General features: G+C 43.5%; 1 protein-coding gene across 2 annotated transcripts in view; it reads left to right on the top strand.

Annotated features, from left to right (window-relative positions):
* The window catches only part of Plekhh2 (pleckstrin homology, MyTH4 and FERM domain containing H2), a 95,572-nt gene that overhangs the window by 43,621 nt on the left and 33,402 nt on the right, over positions 1–18,549 (top strand). For both annotated transcript variants that reach the window (XR_009584408.1, XM_021652835.2), the window contains exons 9-16: positions 1,703–1,778; positions 3,281–3,375; positions 3,930–4,074; positions 6,296–6,432; positions 6,532–6,642; positions 7,072–7,158; positions 9,094–9,252; positions 15,589–15,669. Coding sequence is in view for 1 of the 2 variants with exons in the window: in XM_021652835.2 (XP_021508510.1) it covers positions 1,703–1,778; positions 3,281–3,375; positions 3,930–4,074; positions 6,296–6,432; positions 6,532–6,642; positions 7,072–7,158; positions 9,094–9,252; positions 15,589–15,669 (891 nt within the window). In the remaining variant the exon portion in view is untranslated. The remainder of the gene's footprint in view (positions 1–1,702; positions 1,779–3,280; positions 3,376–3,929; positions 4,075–6,295; positions 6,433–6,531; positions 6,643–7,071; positions 7,159–9,093; positions 9,253–15,588; positions 15,670–18,549) is intronic.

The following is an 18,549-nucleotide window of genomic DNA, read 5'->3' as shown; positions in this document are numbered from 1 at the left end:
TGTTATGCTTCGTAGACTTATGTTTAACCTCTGGCTTCAAAAGAAACATCTGGGTTGCCAGAGATCTTGGTACCCGAATCATGTTCTTTTATTATGGTTGTTTTATTGAGTAGCTGCTATAACTGTAAACAAATTATGATAACCATGGCTTTCCTAATATAAATTCAGAGTTAGAGATGTGTCTGCTTTCTCTTTATTTTCAAGAGGACATTTTTCCTTTCGGGATCCACATGAAGTGGCCTCCTATTTATTGCTAAATTCTTCATGGCACAAAAAAAGTAGAAGCCAATGGCACGTGGGTCTCCGGAATTCTAGTTATGCCACCCTTAGGCAACAAGGAGCAAGATTTGGCTTCTTTTTTTATGTTGATGATTTCCAGAGATTGATGTTAAGCTTTCAAGTTCATTTTATTTGGCAAATTTTACCTTTTCTTTCTCTTCCCCTTTTCAAGCTATTTTTGGTCCTGGAAAAGTAGTATTTTGCTCCTCAGATTTTCTAATGAACTTAGCACGGGCGAAAGTTTTTTGGCATTTTCAGGTTTCCAGGAGATGTTCAGTAAGATGCTAACGTAAGGCAGCTTCCCTGGCTAAGTTGGAGTATCATGCAGAACGTAATAGTCACTCGGGTGGGACAGCTGTGATCCAGAAATACCTCTGGCGGCCTGCTCTCATGGCGACCTGGTTTGGCTCAGCTTGTCCTCACGTCTAAGGCGACGCTTTCCGCTTCCTTCCTGCTTCCAGCTCTCTCATGCTCACACGGACTCCAGCTGCCTCGAAGCTCCCGCTTAGATGGCCCTAGCATGGATCTCTTGCAGTTAGGCTCTGTGTGATCCCACGTGTTCAGGGAAAGCACAGCTTCTCCATTCTGTTAGGCACACGCCCCATCATGAGAGATCTTGCGCCAGTTATTTGTAGCCACTGGCGAGCCTAGAGCGTGGCATCAGCTGTCTACTGTTCAGACCTTTTATTAAAGGCATGGCATGGCGATTTATGCACTGGGAACCACTGGGGACCTTTTTCTTGTTAGCTGGTGATGCTAACCTCACAGTGTCCATTTCAGGGCTCTTTCTTGGAGAAGAGGAGCAAACGGAATAGGCTACTTTTGGAACAAGATAAAAATCCTACTGCAACCCTCAGCTCCGTTTATTACTTGACTCAAAATCTATTTTGTTTTATGGAAATGTACACTGAAATAAGGAGATAGTAGCATTTAATGCTCTGCTATGATTCTCAACTCAAGGTTTTTTCCTTTTTCTCTTTTTCTAACCGTGGGAATGCATATTAAAGAAGATTTGGGTGTAATCAGTGATTGTGAGCAGTTTTTGGCTTCATGTTACAGCTATTCAGTGTTCCCCCCTTTAAAAAAAACTTTTAACCACATGTAGGCTGTTAGGACGTTAAAGACAGTATTTATCTATCTCAGTAATTGTGAACAATCTGTCTCAGGCTTGTTCTTACATTGTCTACAGAAGTCAAGATACCAAGTGAAAGTTTGGGAACAAAAATAGATAATGAAATAACTAATGAATGGGGAAAATCTCTACAAGTTTTCCACAATGGTGTATTTTATTGGCACTGATGAGTTTTGTGATAACTAGAATTTTGCTCTCTAGTGGGTGTTATCTGAAGGACAAATGAAAAATGTGCTCAGTATCATCATTTCTTGGCTGTAAGCACCTGGTTCAATCTCTCTTTTGTATTAGGAAAGCAGAATATATGCTGTAGCCAAATCAGGCATTCGAATGTCTGAGGCCTTCAATATGGAGAATGCTAATAAAAGTAAGTGGTTTGCTTGTTGTGATGTGGGTGAGCCTTGAGGGCTTGTGTGTGCAATAGATCAGAGCAAATGTGGGGTGCAGCCACAAAGAGGCAGGGGCATAGGATTCTGTGTTGATAAGGTTATCAAAGCAACCAGTTACAGAAACAGAATAAAGGAGGATGGTTACCAGGAGCTGGAAAACTAAGGAAAGGGAGATGCTGTTTAATGGGTTTAAAATTCCAGATGAAAAAGTTTCAGAAGTCTGTTTTACAAGGTGAATAAACCACCCTAGCGAATTATACACCTAAAATGGTTAAGACGATAAATCTTACTGCTTGTGACCTTATTAAAAAAAAAAAGTGTAATAAAGGGGTTTTTAAACTATTTTGTATTGCTGTTTCACTAGGCAAGACCTTCCTAAATGTTTAATGTTACTGGAATAATGGAATTATGGAAGCATTCAGGTTGCTGGTTTGTTCTAAAACTGATGTTCATTTTATTTAGGATAAAGTCATAAATATATTCAGTCCTGATTTAGAATGTACTTCACTATGTTTTTACCCAAAAAAAAAAAAAAAAGCAAAGTAGAGAGACATGGGCATTTTATCTGTTTAAAGCTACAAAAATTATAAAAATATTGGATTCTATGTCATTTTCCCTGCTTCTTTCAAAAAATTATTATAGAAACAGTCATTTCCACTATGAAAAATTAAATAAGGCCAAAGTAGGTGGAAGCAGGAGCTAAAGGCTAGCGTCAACTACATAGTGGGTTCAAGGCTAGCCTGGGTTACATGAGACCCTATCTCAAAACATAAGACAAAAAAATTCACACAGAAGTGTCTAGAATAAGGAAAGAACCTCCCCCCTTGGCTCTTTTTACCTCCCACCTATCTGCCTTCCAACTGGTTCATCTAGAGAGGTAACATCAATGGTTTTAGTTATCTTCTGTTCTTAATATTTAGGAAAGTATATTCTAACCTGCCAACACTGGAGTCTCCTGATGACAGAGCTTAAGGATGATAATGGTTTAATGCCATGTCAGAGATAGGGCTCCAAATCCTCAGAGAACATCTCCAAAGAACCCACTTCCTGAATCAGCGGGTGGTCTTTCCTGCTGAGCTCTGCACAGCTAAGCACAGCGGAGAAGCTAGAGAAAGGCACGCCTCTTGCTGTCAAAGGGCTAACAGTCTCGCTGGGGAGCCGGCACATGTGGGGAAATGATGACCCACGGGAAACAACGTTTGTAGCTGGGTATGGTGCCTCTAATCCCAGCGATCGGGAGGTGCAGGCAGAGGATCACTACCAGGTAGAGGCTAATCTAGAATCCACCTACAGTAAGGCTCTAGCAGAAATAAACAGGAATTTAAAAAGCCGAGATGTAAATCTGGAAGTGTCATAGCTCATAAAGCAGACCAGTATTAATAGGCACCTGTTAATCGAATTTATTTTTAATATATATTCATAGGCAATAGAGCAGTGTACTAGCTGGGAGATTTTCTTTAATGTTGTTTTTTTGTTTCAGATTCTGCAAACATACCTTCATGCTCTTCATCAGGCCTTTATACATCTCTGATCTACAAGAATATGACGACCCCAGTGTACACAACGTTGAAGGGGGTAATGAGTGTGTTTCTCACTGTTAGACATATGGTTCTCTTCAGGATGTTCGGGGAAATTTCCTTCAAGCCCCAGATTTCACTCGCAACATTTTATACAGACTCCCCCTTTGCACAGCGTTAAAAAGTTCACGTTAATATATCATAAAGAAGAAAGGGAAAGGCCTAGAGAAGATGATTATGATGTGATTCTCCTCGCCCTCACCCCAGGCAGTTAGCATATTATTAATGATGCAATGGAAACTCCTAATTTAGAAAAGCCTTTGTGCTCCTGCCAGGGTCCCCTTCTTTGCCAGAAGAACCTAATTAAAACAAGGACTGTCAGATACGGACAGTCTTATGTTTTCAGGAATCTTTTATAATTGACAAATTCCTAGCTAATTAGAATCTAAGGTTTTGAAGACGGATTTTCATGATGTCAAAATACGCTGTTATCTTTCTTAAAAAAAATAAAATAAAATGTGCCCGTGATCGCTTTCTGTAAAGCATCGTGTGTCTAGACAGGACAGCGACTTCAGAGGTGGAAACAAGGGGGAATGTTCTGCTTTTCTTTAGAAGGCAACGCAAATAAGCTGCAGCCCTTTCCTGGATGATTCCTCTGGCTCCGAGGAGGAGGACAGCTCCAGGTCCAGCTCCCGGACGTCGGAGTCGGACACGCGCAGCCGCAGTGGGCCCAGCAGTCCCAGGGCCATGAAGCGAGGTGAGGGGAAAGCACTCTCGCAGGGCGCAAGGCCAGCACGTTCTGAATACTGATTCGGGACTCGCCTCCGTAGGATTTCTCAGAATACACTCTAAACCACAGTGAAATGGGACGGAGACATTTATATCCTAGTGGTAATTTTCTACTTCATTCTCTGTGGTTTCACATGCAACAGTCTTTCATCATCGCCTTATTAATGTTACTAGTATATTGCACTATTATAAAAAGAAACAATTGGCCAAGAGGCAGTTACTTTTTTTATAGTTACCTGTGGCATGCTGACTGATTAGCGGGAAAGACTTACTATTGTTAAATGTCAGAAAACACACCTGCGGGTTTCTGTTGGTTAAGCTGACAGTAACGTGGAAAACAAGTACGACTTTAATTTGTGCATACATATAACTTTTACCAAGTTTTGAAAAACTGTATGTGTGCATGTGTGTCTACTCCACACATGTAAAACCCAGAGGACAACCTCAGTGTCGCCTCCCTCTTCGAGACAAGGTATCCTGTGGTTCAGGCTTTAGTACAGCAGGCTAGCTGGCTCACAGCCTCTAGGAGCCATCTTGTGCTGGAGTTACTACCGGGTCAGGTTTTATGTATTTAGGGGATCTGAACTTAGGCCCTCATGCTCTTTCCATTGAGCTGTCTCCCCACCCCAGCTTTGAGTAACTTGTATGCACAGGCAGAGGTTACAGGGAGATCTGATCTCAGCTAGTGGAACCTGTATTAAGGAAAGTCTCTGTGGCCTTGTATATGTGTTAGTTTGCAAACTGGCTCGCTGGAGCCTTCAAAGCCATAGGCTGCAGCTGGAGCGGCTAAGCTGTCTCAGGGTTAGCGTTTGGGCTTCCTCCAGTTTCCTTGGCTCTCTGTGGTCAGTCAGGTTATGTCACATTGTTGTCAAGAAAACAGCTGCTCTGTTCTTCATAGTAGCTGACAGGCTACTCTTTTATCTTTGATCCCATCCCCTCCTTTCTCTTCTCTTGCTCACAGGCCCTCTTGTTTACAATTAAAAAAAAAATCTATTTCGTTTTGAACTGGATCAGTAGCTCAAATTTGCTTTCCACCGCCTTTCCTCTTGTGCTCACCTCCGGAGTGCCAGGCTTATTCATATGTGTGTCCGAGCCTCCGCATCACTTTGCTCCAGCCTGGCTTCCCTGGTGGGATCCACCCTGCCCGTGGCTGTTCAGATTGTAGTCCTTGCCCTTCCGGGTTGCCTGTTCTTCCGGGTGCTTTAGTCCTCTCCTCTCCGCATTTCGTTTTTATAGTGCTCACTACCTCCTGGGCGTCCCTTCCGCTTCACTAGACTCTGTTCCAAGAGGACTCAAACGTTCCCTTTGTTGTAGGCCATAGCCGTAGCACCGAGGACAGGGCTTGGCACATTGGCCTTGGGCTTGGAATCGGAGCTTTGGCCTCCAAAATCAGCCCTGCCTAGTTATTTGACTTTGCATAACTTCTGCCCCCTCTGGGGCTTTGACGTCTTAAACAGTGAGGACACTGGCCCGGATGATCTCTGAGGTTCCTCATGCCCGGCGTTCGACTCATACAACTGTTATTTGAACAAGTAGCCAAAGGCCAGCATTCTACTCTTGCATGTCCTTTAGCAAACATTTTTTAATGCAGAATTAGTTTTTTATTTCAGAGTAATTAGACATCTCCGGTTGTATCTGTCATCTGTATATGGCTTGTAACTCACGAGACACTTTCTAGAAATCAACTCAGTTGGTGTGAAAAATGTTCCCTCCGCTTTTGCTTCATGGTTGTTGATAGAAATGGTATGCTGTGTCTTTAAGACTTACTGCTTATCTTTAGCGAGGGTTTTTAAAGCCAGTAAGCTGGTTAATAGTTTATTGGACTTTCATGAAAAATACTATTGGGGTATTTGTCTATGTGTCAATATAAAATACATATATTTTTAAAAATCTTTACTAAAAGATGCACTAGTAAACTTTGATAATATTTTATATATGTGAGAAAACTCACAATTCCAATCATACCGAAATATTATTTATGTTCTTTTTCTTGGAAATTTGCATGGCGGTCCTGATCCCTGCATTCTGTTTCCTGCATTAGAAGTCTCCATGGCCGGAGGAATGGGAATAAATCTTGGGAAGGGCGGTTTATGACGAACGAGTTAGTGTTGTCTGCAGGAGAACTCGCCGCTGCTGATGGTCCACGCCAGTCTGAGATACTGACTCGATTTATGTCTTTGCTTTTCTAGGCGTGTCTGACTTGTCAGTGGCTTCTGAAAGCGATTACGCCATTCCTCCCGACGCCTATTGCATTGACGCTGAGTGCTCGCAGCCGGAGCAGAAACTCCCTAAAACGTGCTCATCCTCCAGTGAAAACGGGAAAAATGTAAACGTTGGATCAGACTTTGAAAAAGAAATTAATGACTCTTTTAGCTTTTCCCAGAAGGACACAAAACCTCATTTTCAAATGTTTTCTTTTCATTAGGAGCAGTTAGAAAAATCTGGCTATCTGCTGAAAATGAGCGGCAAAGTCAAGGCTTGGAAGCGGAGGTGGTTTGTTCTTAAAGGTGGCGAATTGCTTTTCTACAAGTCTCCAGTGAGTGGGCGGCACGCGCCGCTGAGACCCGGATCCCTTCCCCTGTAAAGCAGACCCCAGCTGGTTTCTGAGACCCGGATCCCTCACCCTGTGAAGCAGACTCCCAGCTGGTTACTCTTTCTGTAATAAACAGTTCGTTATGGGGCCTGGAGAGACGCACCGGCCCCGCTCGCAGCAGATCCTGGGTCCGCTCCCAGCACACACAGGGCTGGCTCAGGACTTCGTATCTCCAGTCCCAGGGGATCCGGCCGCCTCTCCAGCTGTTACAGGCACTACGTGCACACACACAGACATACATGCAAGCAAAACATCCATTCACAGAAAAGAAAAATAAAGGTTAAAAAATTATGAGTTAACGATACAGAACATCTCCAGTAGTTGCTGTTATAGCTGCTGATCTTTCTGTTTGCTTCTCCTCCTTCTCTGCAGAGTGATGTAATTCGGAAACCGCAGGGCCACATTGAGCTCACAGCATCCTGCAGTATTTTAAGGGGAGATAACAAGCAAACAGTTCAGGTACACGTCTTTTGGATTTATTATTCTTTTGGTACCATAAGAAAACAGTTCTCAGTTGAGAGTAGATTGATTGATGCTTTTTTTTATTCACTTTAGAATCATTTTGATGCTCAAAGGCATGTAATAATCCAAGGGTGTTTAGTTAAAACTGTACGAGATTCCTGCTACTAACCTGTACCTTTACTCCTAGTGTTTTAGATTTAATCTGCTGGGCGCTTTCAGCTCTCAACATATCAAGCTATTTTAGGGGGGAGGATTATCCAGTAAGCGAATTTCGGAGAAGTAGTACTATTGAATTCAAGAAGGCTGTACTTTAATATGGAATTGGATAATGACAATTAGTTCTCCCATAGATTTCAAGAGGGAAGGGGAAAACTATTGACGACCAGAGGCCCCGTGCTGCCCAGTGTCTTACCCACACACAAATATCTTAAATTTCAAACAGGCTCTTGGATAGTCTGATGTGTCTGAATTCAAACACTGCTTCAGAAATGTTTCAATAACTTTTTTTTTTAATGAGGGGGTGGGAGAGAGAGGCCTTCAAGATAGGATTTTTCTGAGTAGCCCTGGCTCTCCTGGAAGTCATTTTGTAGACCAGGCTGGCCTTGAACTCAGATCTGCATGCCTCTGTCTCCTGAGTGCTGGGATTAAAGGCCAAGCCACTATTATGAAGGTGATGAGGATGATGGTGGTGGTGTTTCATGCCTGTGAAGGGTAAAATTTTTCTAGAAAGGTTCATGGGTGATGCTTTCAGTGGACCGGGGATACTCGGGATTAAAATGGATGAATGAGAGAAAGCTCTGACACAGAGCGCTGTCAGGAATTGATTTTAAAGTCCTGAAATATTTTGGGAAGTTGGCAGCACAGTTAATTTGAGACTGGGCTATTGTGAGTTCTTACTAAATGGTCACGTGTAGCACCAAGAATTGGTGTTGAATTGTTCTCATTTGTTTTTAGTTTGCTATCCCGCTTCTCCCCGTGAAAATACTGTCTTCCAGTCTTCCTGCTCATTCCAGCAACAGAGCTTGTCACACTGAAGGGAGAAAAGGAAAGTGACAATTACAGACATAAAACTGCAACCTGGAGTTAATCCTGTGAACAGTGTCAGACACGAGGAAAGAATGTGTTTTAAACAGATCTTGCTTTGGGTTTATCTGTAAAAACAGCATAGGACTGGTCATCTGTAAAGAGTGTGTAGGTGGGTGTGTCACACCAGTCCATCTGTCTTCACATGGCAGAAACCTTTCCTATGGGGCCTGGGCACCTTTGGGAGCCTGTGTTGGGGCTGAAGCCGGGGCCTTAGCTGGAGCTGTGGCCTCTGCCTTGGTTTGAACCTTGGGCTTTGGTTGGCAGAGTCTACGACCCTTAGCGGTGTAGCTTTGAATCCGTTTCCCAAGCGTGGGTGAGTGATGAAAGCTGAATGGCTGAGTTTGCGGCTGGGACCCTTTGGCATCTTGGGCTTAATGGCCGAAAGTGTCACAGGGGCTTTGATGGCCTCTACTCACTCATTGCCTTTCCGTTGTTTGACTGCATCTTCTTCAGGCCTTTCTTGTTGTGCTTCTTGGCAAAGCACATGCTCCTCAGGAACTCGGGGTCCACCCCTTAAGAGATTCCTATCTTTGTGACCGGGGTTTCTGGATGCCATTTCTGTGCCATTTGCGGGACTGGTTGTGTGTGGTGTGGCTCTTGGGCTTGGCCATGTCTGCATGGTAACTGCGGCGCCTGGGACCGGAAGAGGAAGAAAGGCCCGCAGCACCTATGAAAAGGATTTTAACTGAATGGTCAACACTCTCACACAGTGGCAAAAGAATTCTACATTTCCTTGGAACCAGAGATTCTAGGTGTACCACGATTGCTTTTCCGTCCATAAGAATGCCTGACCGGACTTGGACTAAGTCATCAGTAGCGCCTCTCTTGTTCCTTATCCCATTCTAGCTTACCACAGAGAAACACACACACTTTCTGACTGCTGATTCTCCCAATATATTGGAAGAGTGGATCAAAGTGTTGCAGAATGTTCTTCGAGTGCAAGCTGCTAATCCTCTTTGCCTGCAGCCTGAGGGCAAGCCAGCAGCAAAGGGATTGCTCAACAAGGTAGGACTCTGCCACACATAGCTGCATCCTAGGCAGCTCCATCTGTCATGCTCCGATAATATCTGCATTTAAGATTTTGTTTTGGGGTAAGAAGTGTGTCTTTAAGTATAATGCCCAAAGGGAAACAACCCACAGAGATGGGGAAAAAAAAAAGATAAATTTGGCCACATGCAAAAATATAAATGAAAGAATTTGAAAAGGTCATTAAAAGGTATGAAACCCAGCTAATATTCTTAATATGTAATAAGCGTGGGCTGGCAAGATAGATCAACAGATAAGAGTGCTTGCTGCTAAGCCCAGAGGCCTGAATTTGATCCCTAAACTCCACTTAATGGAAGGAGGGAACTAGCTCCCACTAGTTTCTCTGACTTCCATACACCTGCTGAAGCATACAAACTCTCACACACGCACACACACATTAAATAAATAATGGAGTAAAAAATATTTAACAAGCCTTTTCTAATTAGTAACTGAGGAGTGGGTGAAAAAGCCGAAGGGCACAATGGAAGAGAAGTAGATACAGTAGAACTAGGAAGAAGTAGAAAAGATCAGCGAGCACACTGTGCTATCTCTAAGAATTTTTAACACACAAATTAATAAAATGTTTATAATTTTTAAAATCTGCTCAAAGGAAAGCTTTTTTTTTTTTAATTGAAACCCAGTATTGAAATAAACTAAGTTTGCTAGGGTGTTACTCTGGAAGACAGTCTACCAGTATGTGAATGTGTACATATGTATGTGTGTGTATATGTGTGCCTATGTGTGTATATATGTGTATGTGTGTGTGTGTGTATATATATTATGTGTGCCTGTATGTATGTGTGTCTGTAAGCTAGAAGTTCATGCCAAGTGTCTTTCTCAATCACTCTTCACTTTGTTTGTTTGTTTTCTCACTGAGCCCGGAGCTCAGTGATCTTGCTAGACTGGCTGGCCAGCAAGCTTCGGGGACCTTCCTGTCTCTGAATTCCTAGCACTGGGATTATAGGCAAACATTCCTACCCTGGCCTTTCACATGTGCTGTAAGGCTTCATGATTGTTGTAACTCAGGCTTCATGCTGTGGCAAACACGTTTCTGAATGAGTTATCTCAGTCCTGTTTTGTGTTTTTATTTTTTTTAATTTTTGTAAAATACTCACCATGCAAATGTTTACTTAGTTGTCAAAACTTCCTGGCATTGTGGAAAATCTACTTTTTAAAATGAATACAATGCTGTTCAGTCAAGTCCAGTGATATGTGTGTAAAAACACCCAATGAATTCCATTATTTTATATGCTGACTACATTTTTAATTTAAAAACAACCTAGAAAAGAATAGCATACTGTCAGTGGGTGATGGCCCATGCCTTTCATCCCTGCACTTGGGAGGCAGAGGCAGGTGAATCTCCAGGTTCAAGGCCAGCCTGGTCTTACAGAGCAAGTTCCAGGACATCCCAGGCTACACAGAGAAATCTTGTCTTGAAAATAATAATGATAATAGCATACTGTCCCATTCTTCTGCTAGCTTCCTAAGCTGTTGAGAAAGAGGGGTTTGTAAGCTTATTAATAATGACATTTGAAAAGCACAATTACTGATGCATAAGAAGGTCATAAAGGACCAATGGGGTGTTGCAGCAATGACTCCTCAGAGCCTTGACTGCATTGCAAATCAGAGAGGATTTATATAGTTATATCAACTGGCAATGGGCAGAGAAGCCAGCCCCTGGGAGGAGACACATGAATGATAGAGCAGAGCTCCCTGGGTTAGCAACATAGGAGAAGACCAGAGAGCTTTATGTTGTTTGTCTTATGGCAGGTTAAGCACTTGGGGCTTTGCGAAGGATGTCTAGAGCGCTTCGGGTTGGTCATGAGGACATGCACACTGTTAACAGCTTGCTCTGCTAAAAATGAGTTTGTAGGAGGCGTGGTGGAGAAGAGGCTCGGAGCAGCTGAAGCCGTGGCTCTCATGGACATGAGGCTCTGAACCGTTACGGGAAATGAGAAGGGAGGTTGCATTTGAATGGTGGCTGGCAGTAAAGCCAGTTTGTTTGTAGTTGGATGAGGAAGTAGTCAAGGTTTTTTCTAGGTGTCCAGATGAAGCATGGACTAGAGATGAACACTCGTGAGAAGAAAGGAGAAGTTTTTGGGAGATGGACAGGCTGTCTGGGAACAAACTGATGTTTCGAGTTCCTTAAAAACACCTTCCCTAAGAAACAGCATGATGGCTCAGTGGGTGGAGAAGCGTGCCACATGAGGCTGGCAACCTGAGTTCAACCCCTGGAACCTGGAAAAGGTGGAAATTACCTCTCAGAGCTGTCCTCAGACCGTCACATGCATATGATGGTTTGCACACTTACACACACACACACACACACACACACACTCTCACTCACACCCAGATCCACACTCACACAGTAATAATAACTAGTTTTAGAAAGCCTAGTAGACAACAGAATGCAGTCTACGCTGGACAAGAGAGAGCTGGCTGAGAAACAAGGGCTTGGGGACTTGGCATCATTTAAGTGACTGTTAGAACAAGGAAAATGAGAGAAATCACCTGGAGGGAAAAATAATGTTGCTATTCAGAGTAGGGGATGGAGAATGGAACACTCCAAAATGTAGGGGATGTAGGGGCATGGATGAAAAATCCTGAGGGCCTGGGGGCACAACCCTTGAGCAGGACAGTGGGGTCATTGGGGCACTCCTGCTGTGCTCAGGGAAGAGAGCACACTGCAGTGGAAGGTAAGCGGGAGGAATGCGTAGTGAATTTACAGCCTGCCCACACTCTCCAGAGCATCAGAAAGACTCTGGCTGGGGGAACATGGAGTCAGAAGAGGAGGAGAAAGACATGTGCCCTGTATTTATAAGATGAGGGGAGAAGCCAGGAGACCTGGAACATTAAGATCCAGGAGTGGGTGGATGGGGATCAGGGAGAGGCAGGATGGAGGGGCTGGCCAGGAAGAAAGTGAGAAGTGGGGACGAGCATTTGCATTTGATGGACAAGGAATGAGGTCACTTATCATGTCCTCAGTTTTCTCGGTCTGCCTAAGGTATTTACTAGGAGTGGGGAAAAGGGTTGGGTGTAATCACAGAAAATGTGATGTAGCCAGGGACATTTGGGATTTATATGTATCACTAAAGGTTGACTGAACTGTAATGATTGGAGTTCATATCTTTAGTCAATGCCCATATTAGGAGCAGAGACTTTACAGTGTAGGGACAGGAGCAGAGTGATTTAATAATAATATTATTATTATTTAAATTTTCAAATATGAAATAGATTTGGAAGAATTTTTACAGTAAACATCCGTGTTTCCATCACTTGGGTTCTAAAAGTGTGTATTTTATTATAAATATTTTTTATTATAAATTTTCAAATATATGAGAGTAAAGCATATAACATTCCTTGACAGATTTACCATCAGTTCCAACAGCTGCTAGCTATGGCTGACACTGTCTCAGGACACCCTCCTGTCACAGTTTTCTCCTCATATCCTCCACTGGGCTATTTAAAGGCAAGCGGAAGTGAAGTTTTGTTGGATGGGTCTGTTGGAGCATAGGAATGCAATTTGGTCATGGGCCCTGGAGCAAGAGTTGATTTATGATCACACACGGGATCCCAGGTTGGCAGAGAAGGAAGAGACCAGGCAGGAATAGAGAAACTAGAAGATGGTTGGATCAAGAGACCCGAGGCAGGAAGACGGTCAGAGAATAGCAATGGTCTGAGTGAGAGGGGGCGGGGAGTAGGAGGCGATGATTGGTGACTACAGAATGTAAGCTGTAGAAACGAACCTTCTCCCAGTAGAGAAGGGAGCCGGGCTGTGAGGACAAGGGGAGGGAGACATGAAAACTAGCACAGTTGATGGGAAATGGAAAGAGCACAGCTGAAAATAAGCTTTAGCTGAGGCAGCACGGGGAAGAGCTGCTGAGCCACGCTGCCTCGGCATGACCTGTGTGAAGAGAATAAGTTATTTCAGGCCCCGTGCCTCAGTGTCCCCATCTGTGAAATGGGAGATAATCATAGCGACAACCCCTTAGGATGTGAAAACCATGAAACATATTTCATTTGAACATGAAAAGTGTATTCAGACAGTACCTGACATTGAGAGCACTCAGAAATGCTGGGTATTGCCAGTGGAGTTTCTTGTAGATACTGAAGTCAGCAAGGCTGGTGATGGGATTTGCACTGGAGACACTACAGGAATGAGATGAGGGGAGGGGAGGGGACCAGGGAGCCCGTGTTTTGTGTGTTAACAAAGGCTTAGGGTAAACTCTATTGTTTGTTCTCAAACTTTCAACACCAATGATATGGAAGGCTTTTGTTATTAAAGCAAGGTCAAAAATCAGTTTTTAAGTTATTTGGTTCACCAAGCCTTTGAGGTCACCTTTACATCTCCATCAGGATTTGTCTAGTATTTGTTTTGTAAAATTGCTTTCAGATCTAGAGTTAGAAAAAATTCTAATGTAAGGTGTATGCAGAGAGATGGCCTGTGTTTTTATTTTTAAAGCACAGCTTTATAGTACCTGGTTCTTGCTTACTTTTGGTTTAGATGCAGCAATTGTTCTGTTTTAAAAATAAATCATTTCCAAAGTACACAAATTATACTCCGGTTTTGAGGAAACTTCTTTCAGGGCTTTTTAAAGAAAGAGGAAACAGTCCTGCAGAGCACTGTTTAAAAGCCAAGGATATTCCTCTGTAAATATATGTTTCCAAATTTAATTAAACTGAGGCATGTCTTGCCAAATGAAACATTTTTGTTGTTGTTGTTTCTCAAGGAGCATTCTAAATCCATCAAAATATTAGCGCAGGGTTATTTGTTTAAACCATGGCTTTGGATGCTGAGAGACGAGCTGGTTTTGTGGGTTTGAGAGAGGCCATGTATTTGACTCTTTATATAGTGAGGAAGGAAGCATTTATTGCAGTTACTGTTATATTTTGATTTATGTGTTGTCTCATTTGGTCAAACAATAGCCTTAGGGAGGTGTGTAAGTCACTTGCCTGAGGACACCAGAGAGTGAGTGTGTGTGTGTGTGTGTGTGTGTGTGTGTGTGTGTGTGAGAGAGAGAGAGAGAGAGAGAGAGAGAGAGACTGTGTGTGTTTGTGTATCTCTATCTCTGTGCGTGAGTGTGTGTGTGACTGAGCATGTCTGTGTGGCTCTGTGTGTATGTGTCTGTGTGTGCATGTGTGATTGTGTCTGTGTATCTGTGTCTGTGTGTGCATGTGTGTGATTATGTCTGTGTATCTGTGTCTGTGTGTGTGTGCATGCGTGTGTGTGCGTGTGTGGTTTTGTGCGTCTGTATGTGTGTGAACAAAATATTCTAGATAATCTTTATCTGCCCACTGTTGAGAATGATTTCTTCACGTTCTTATGGAATGGAGGATATAGCAGGGCCTGTCTGGTGTAGACTTTAATGCCTATGCCCGAGCAGGACTAGTGCAGGTTGGAACACACAGTCCAGAGCTACGACCCCTCCCAGTACTCATCTGGGGACATGGCAAGATGTCCCCAGCACAGACCGTGAGCTCCTGGGGAGGGAGACTGTGTCTCGTGCTCGTCAACCTCCGGCTCTACACAGTTAAGGGCTACATTCGGATGCTGTCCACACGGGCCTGAGTGGAGCAGGTCTGAGCCTCAACGCAGTGACAGCCCTTAATGGCACTGTGCCATTCTGTGCGGTTCCTTCCAGACAAAGCAACACATTTTTTAATGAATTTTTTTTTTCTCACCTGGGGAAATCACCAGGATTCTTCAGGTTTTAATCTTCCTCATTTGAACATTAATATGTTAATCCAGAGAGCAGCTGGGTAATTGGAAATCTTTGAAGTAAGGAAACTATGAAAGAAACTTAATTGTGAACTTGGCTTCTTATCCTAGGCCAGTTTTTCTTACCCTTCCTAATGCTGCGACCCTTTAATACAGTTCCTCATGTTGTGGTGACCCCCAACCATAAAATTATTTTCATTGCTACTTCATAATGATAGTTTTTCTGTTACAAATCATAATATAAATATCTGACATGCAGGATATCTGATATGTGATCCCTGTGAAAGGCTCCTTTGACCACCTCCCCAGAAAGGGCCATGGCCACAGGTTGAGAACCTCTGTTCTAGTTGAAACCATTGCCTGTGACACCCTGCAAACTCTCAGGAAGTGGTACGTGACGCACTGTAAAACAAGCAGTCTGTGCGATGCATTAGCTGCTGTCACAGGCAAATCTCGGGCGGCGTTTGAGCAGCCCGCTCGGAGTCTCACGTCTAGCTTGAGCAAGCACCTATTGGGCCTCACAGAGAATGTATAAACCCCACTGCAATTTCCCAGACTTCTAACCTACCTTTTAATCCACTGACATATAATTCCAGGTGAAACACGGCTACTCCAAGAGGGTCTGGTGTATGCTTGTTGGAAAGATCTTGTATTATTTTCGTAGTCAAGAGGATAAGGTATGTATGCATCTTAGTATCCCAATGAGAGAATTTTCCTTTGTGGTGGCTTAAAAACTTTTCTTTTCTTTTCTTTTCTTTTCTTTTCTTTTCTTTTCTTTTCTTTTCTTTCTTTTTTTTTTTTTCTTTTCTGTTACTAGGTAAACCTATAGAATTTTTGGTAACTGGGAGTTATCACTAAGGTAATAAACTGCTTGTCCTATATGTTAAATTTTACCTCAATAGCTTGTACCCAGTGCACTTTCTAAGCCCCGGAGGAGCAAAGCCTCATTTTAGTCCACTTTGCCATGATTCCCAGTGTTCTGGGTAAAGCCAGGAGACATGAACAGCTAGGAAGGATAGCTGGGGGAAGACCACTCCGGACCGGTGGGCCCACAGATGCGTGGCTACCACTCACCCGTCAGCCATTTGCACGTGTATGTCCTGTCTGCTCATTTTAAAACTGATATCCTCCTCACTCCCAGGAACTTGAGTAATCTTCACTTTGAAAGTAGAAAGATGGGCGTCTACCAAAGGTGAAAGGATCACAAGTCATTGTGGGCACCCAGTCACCTTGGTATTACTGTAATGACATGAATTTAGCCAATATGGATGCCTGAAGCACTTGTATACAATGACGATGTCGACTCACAGAACAGAAGCCTGTGGCTGGTTGGTTAATGCCCCTAGCCTCAGTCCAGTGAGCATGTGGGTCAGCTATTTCCCTGGTCCTTTTCCACAGGTGGCACTCTCAGGTCTGCAGCCGTGTTCAACACCCAGGCCATTGTTCTTGGCATTGCCAGTGGCATGGCTGTTAACAGTTGCGGCCATCAGGAAGGGCATGTCTGGAAGGGAGAGGGAAGGGCTTGTATAGCAATGCTGCCTGAAGCTTTAGGTCTGAGCCCAGCACAATGCATTCAGCATTCCGCGCTAAACTCACGGCTGGAAAAAAATGGGCGTTGACGTTTTGATGTGGCACTGGGGACACGCGTGACTTTCAGGAAGGCTGAGTGAGTGAATTTATCTTTAGAAGAGTTGATGGAATAGAGGGCAGGGACGTGGCCTGATGACCCCCTTCCCCTGGATGTCCCACTTGCTGAAGTTGTAGAAGCTCTAGAAATGGCACACCAGCTGGGGACCACATCCCAACACATGGGTCCTTGGGGACAATACTTCATATCCAAACCAGAGCATACAGTGACCCCTGTAATGTAAAAAATGACTGTATTAAATATTGAGGTGATGAGTTCTAGAAATTCATAACTTGGCTGAGCCTTTTTATCACCTTTCTTTTTTCCAAAAATGTAGATACCTTTGCATTTTTCTCTTAGAAGTAATTTTTTTGTACTCAGTGCTCAGATTATATTTATTATTGATTTAATGAGTCAAGAATCATATTTTGGGGCTAGAGAGAGAGAGAGAGAGAGAGAGAGAGAGAGAGAGAGAAAGCAAAGCACTGGATGCTCTTTTAGAGGACCAGGCTTGGTTCCCAGCACCCACACTGAGATGCTCACAATTGCTTATAACTCAAGTTCCAGGGAATCTGACACCCTCTTCTGGCCTCTGCTGGCACCCCAGACACATGACATACTCATAGAGAGACAAACACATTCGTATGAAATAAAAATAACTTTTAAAAAGACCGTCAAAAAACACATTTCATGTGAAAGACGATGTTTAATTAAGTAAGTTTTAGTATTAAGCAGCCACTAGATAGATGTTATTCTGTTCTCTATGCCCTATCTCAGTAAGATCTCACTTTTCTTTGGATGCTAAAAGAAGTAAAAAGTTCAACCATGTGAACAGCTACGACAATATTCCAGGCAGAGGGAGTAACAAATGCAAAGGCCCTGAGGCAGGAGCATGCCTGCTGTGTTAGAAAGAGTGAGGTCAGTGTTACTGGACTGGAACACACTAGGAAAAGAATAGTGGGAGATGAGGTGAGGAGACAGGGGCTGAACTGTACAGGTCCCAGTAGGTCAAAGTTAAAGATGCTGGCTTTTAAGGGAGGTAAAAATTTTCCCTATGTTGGCTGGGTTTTTGGTAGGCCTGAAACTGACCTGAGACAGGTTATAGGAGAAAAGTGTACAAATTTACTGAACGTAAGTTGTAGAGGACACATGCAGGCCTTGTCAGGAAATGAAGACCCATGCATCTATGAAACTGGACGAAGGGCAGGGAAGACAGAAAGGCTTAGGGCCAGGCTGTGGTAGCTAACTGGGTGGAGAAGCACCTGGCAGGCCAGGCCAGGCAAGACTTCTGTGTGGGCTCTCCAGGTCCTCAGCTTCTCATCTTGCTGTTAGGAATGTTGTTTTCAGCCTATCACCAGAAGAGTATCTTCCATATGGAAGTTTTCTCTCCTACTTGAAAGAAAGAAAGAAAAAAGAAAAGAAGTCAGAGTGCTTCTTAAACTTGTGGGTTTTTATTTTGTTTTGAAAACAGCTATAATACCAAATAATCTTTTATGCCAAAGAGATGTCTTTGGTACACCATGTTCTGGCCCCTCCAGCTTTTACTGAGAGACAGACAAGATTCACTGGAGGATTTTGAGCAGAGCCAGCAGCACACAGCCCTACCCTGTCTACCAGGGACACGGGGCTTTTATTTAGGAACAGACTGAAGGGAACAAGGAAGATTCTAATTAGGAGACTGTTAGAATGATCCAGGCCAGAGACAGCTGTGGCTGGTAGAGGTGCTGACTCTTCAGAAGAACCATATATTCTGAAGGTCTTGTGGACGGGATTTCTGTTGGGGAAAGAACAGGGTCAGTGATTGCTGTCAAGTTTTTGGCGAAACTTTTGGAAAGATGAAGTCACCGAGTGCTGTGGGGAAGGCTGGGAGGAGCAGGTGCTTGAGGTAGACTGGTCAACGGGAGTTGGAGACGCCCAAGGCCAGACCGTG

Source organism: Meriones unguiculatus, chromosome 1 (genome assembly GCF_030254825.1).
Source record: "Meriones unguiculatus strain TT.TT164.6M chromosome 1, Bangor_MerUng_6.1, whole genome shotgun sequence".
Classification (NCBI taxonomy): domain Eukaryota; kingdom Metazoa; phylum Chordata; class Mammalia; order Rodentia; family Muridae; genus Meriones; species Meriones unguiculatus.
This window is presented reverse-complemented; position numbering and strand designations above follow the sequence as displayed.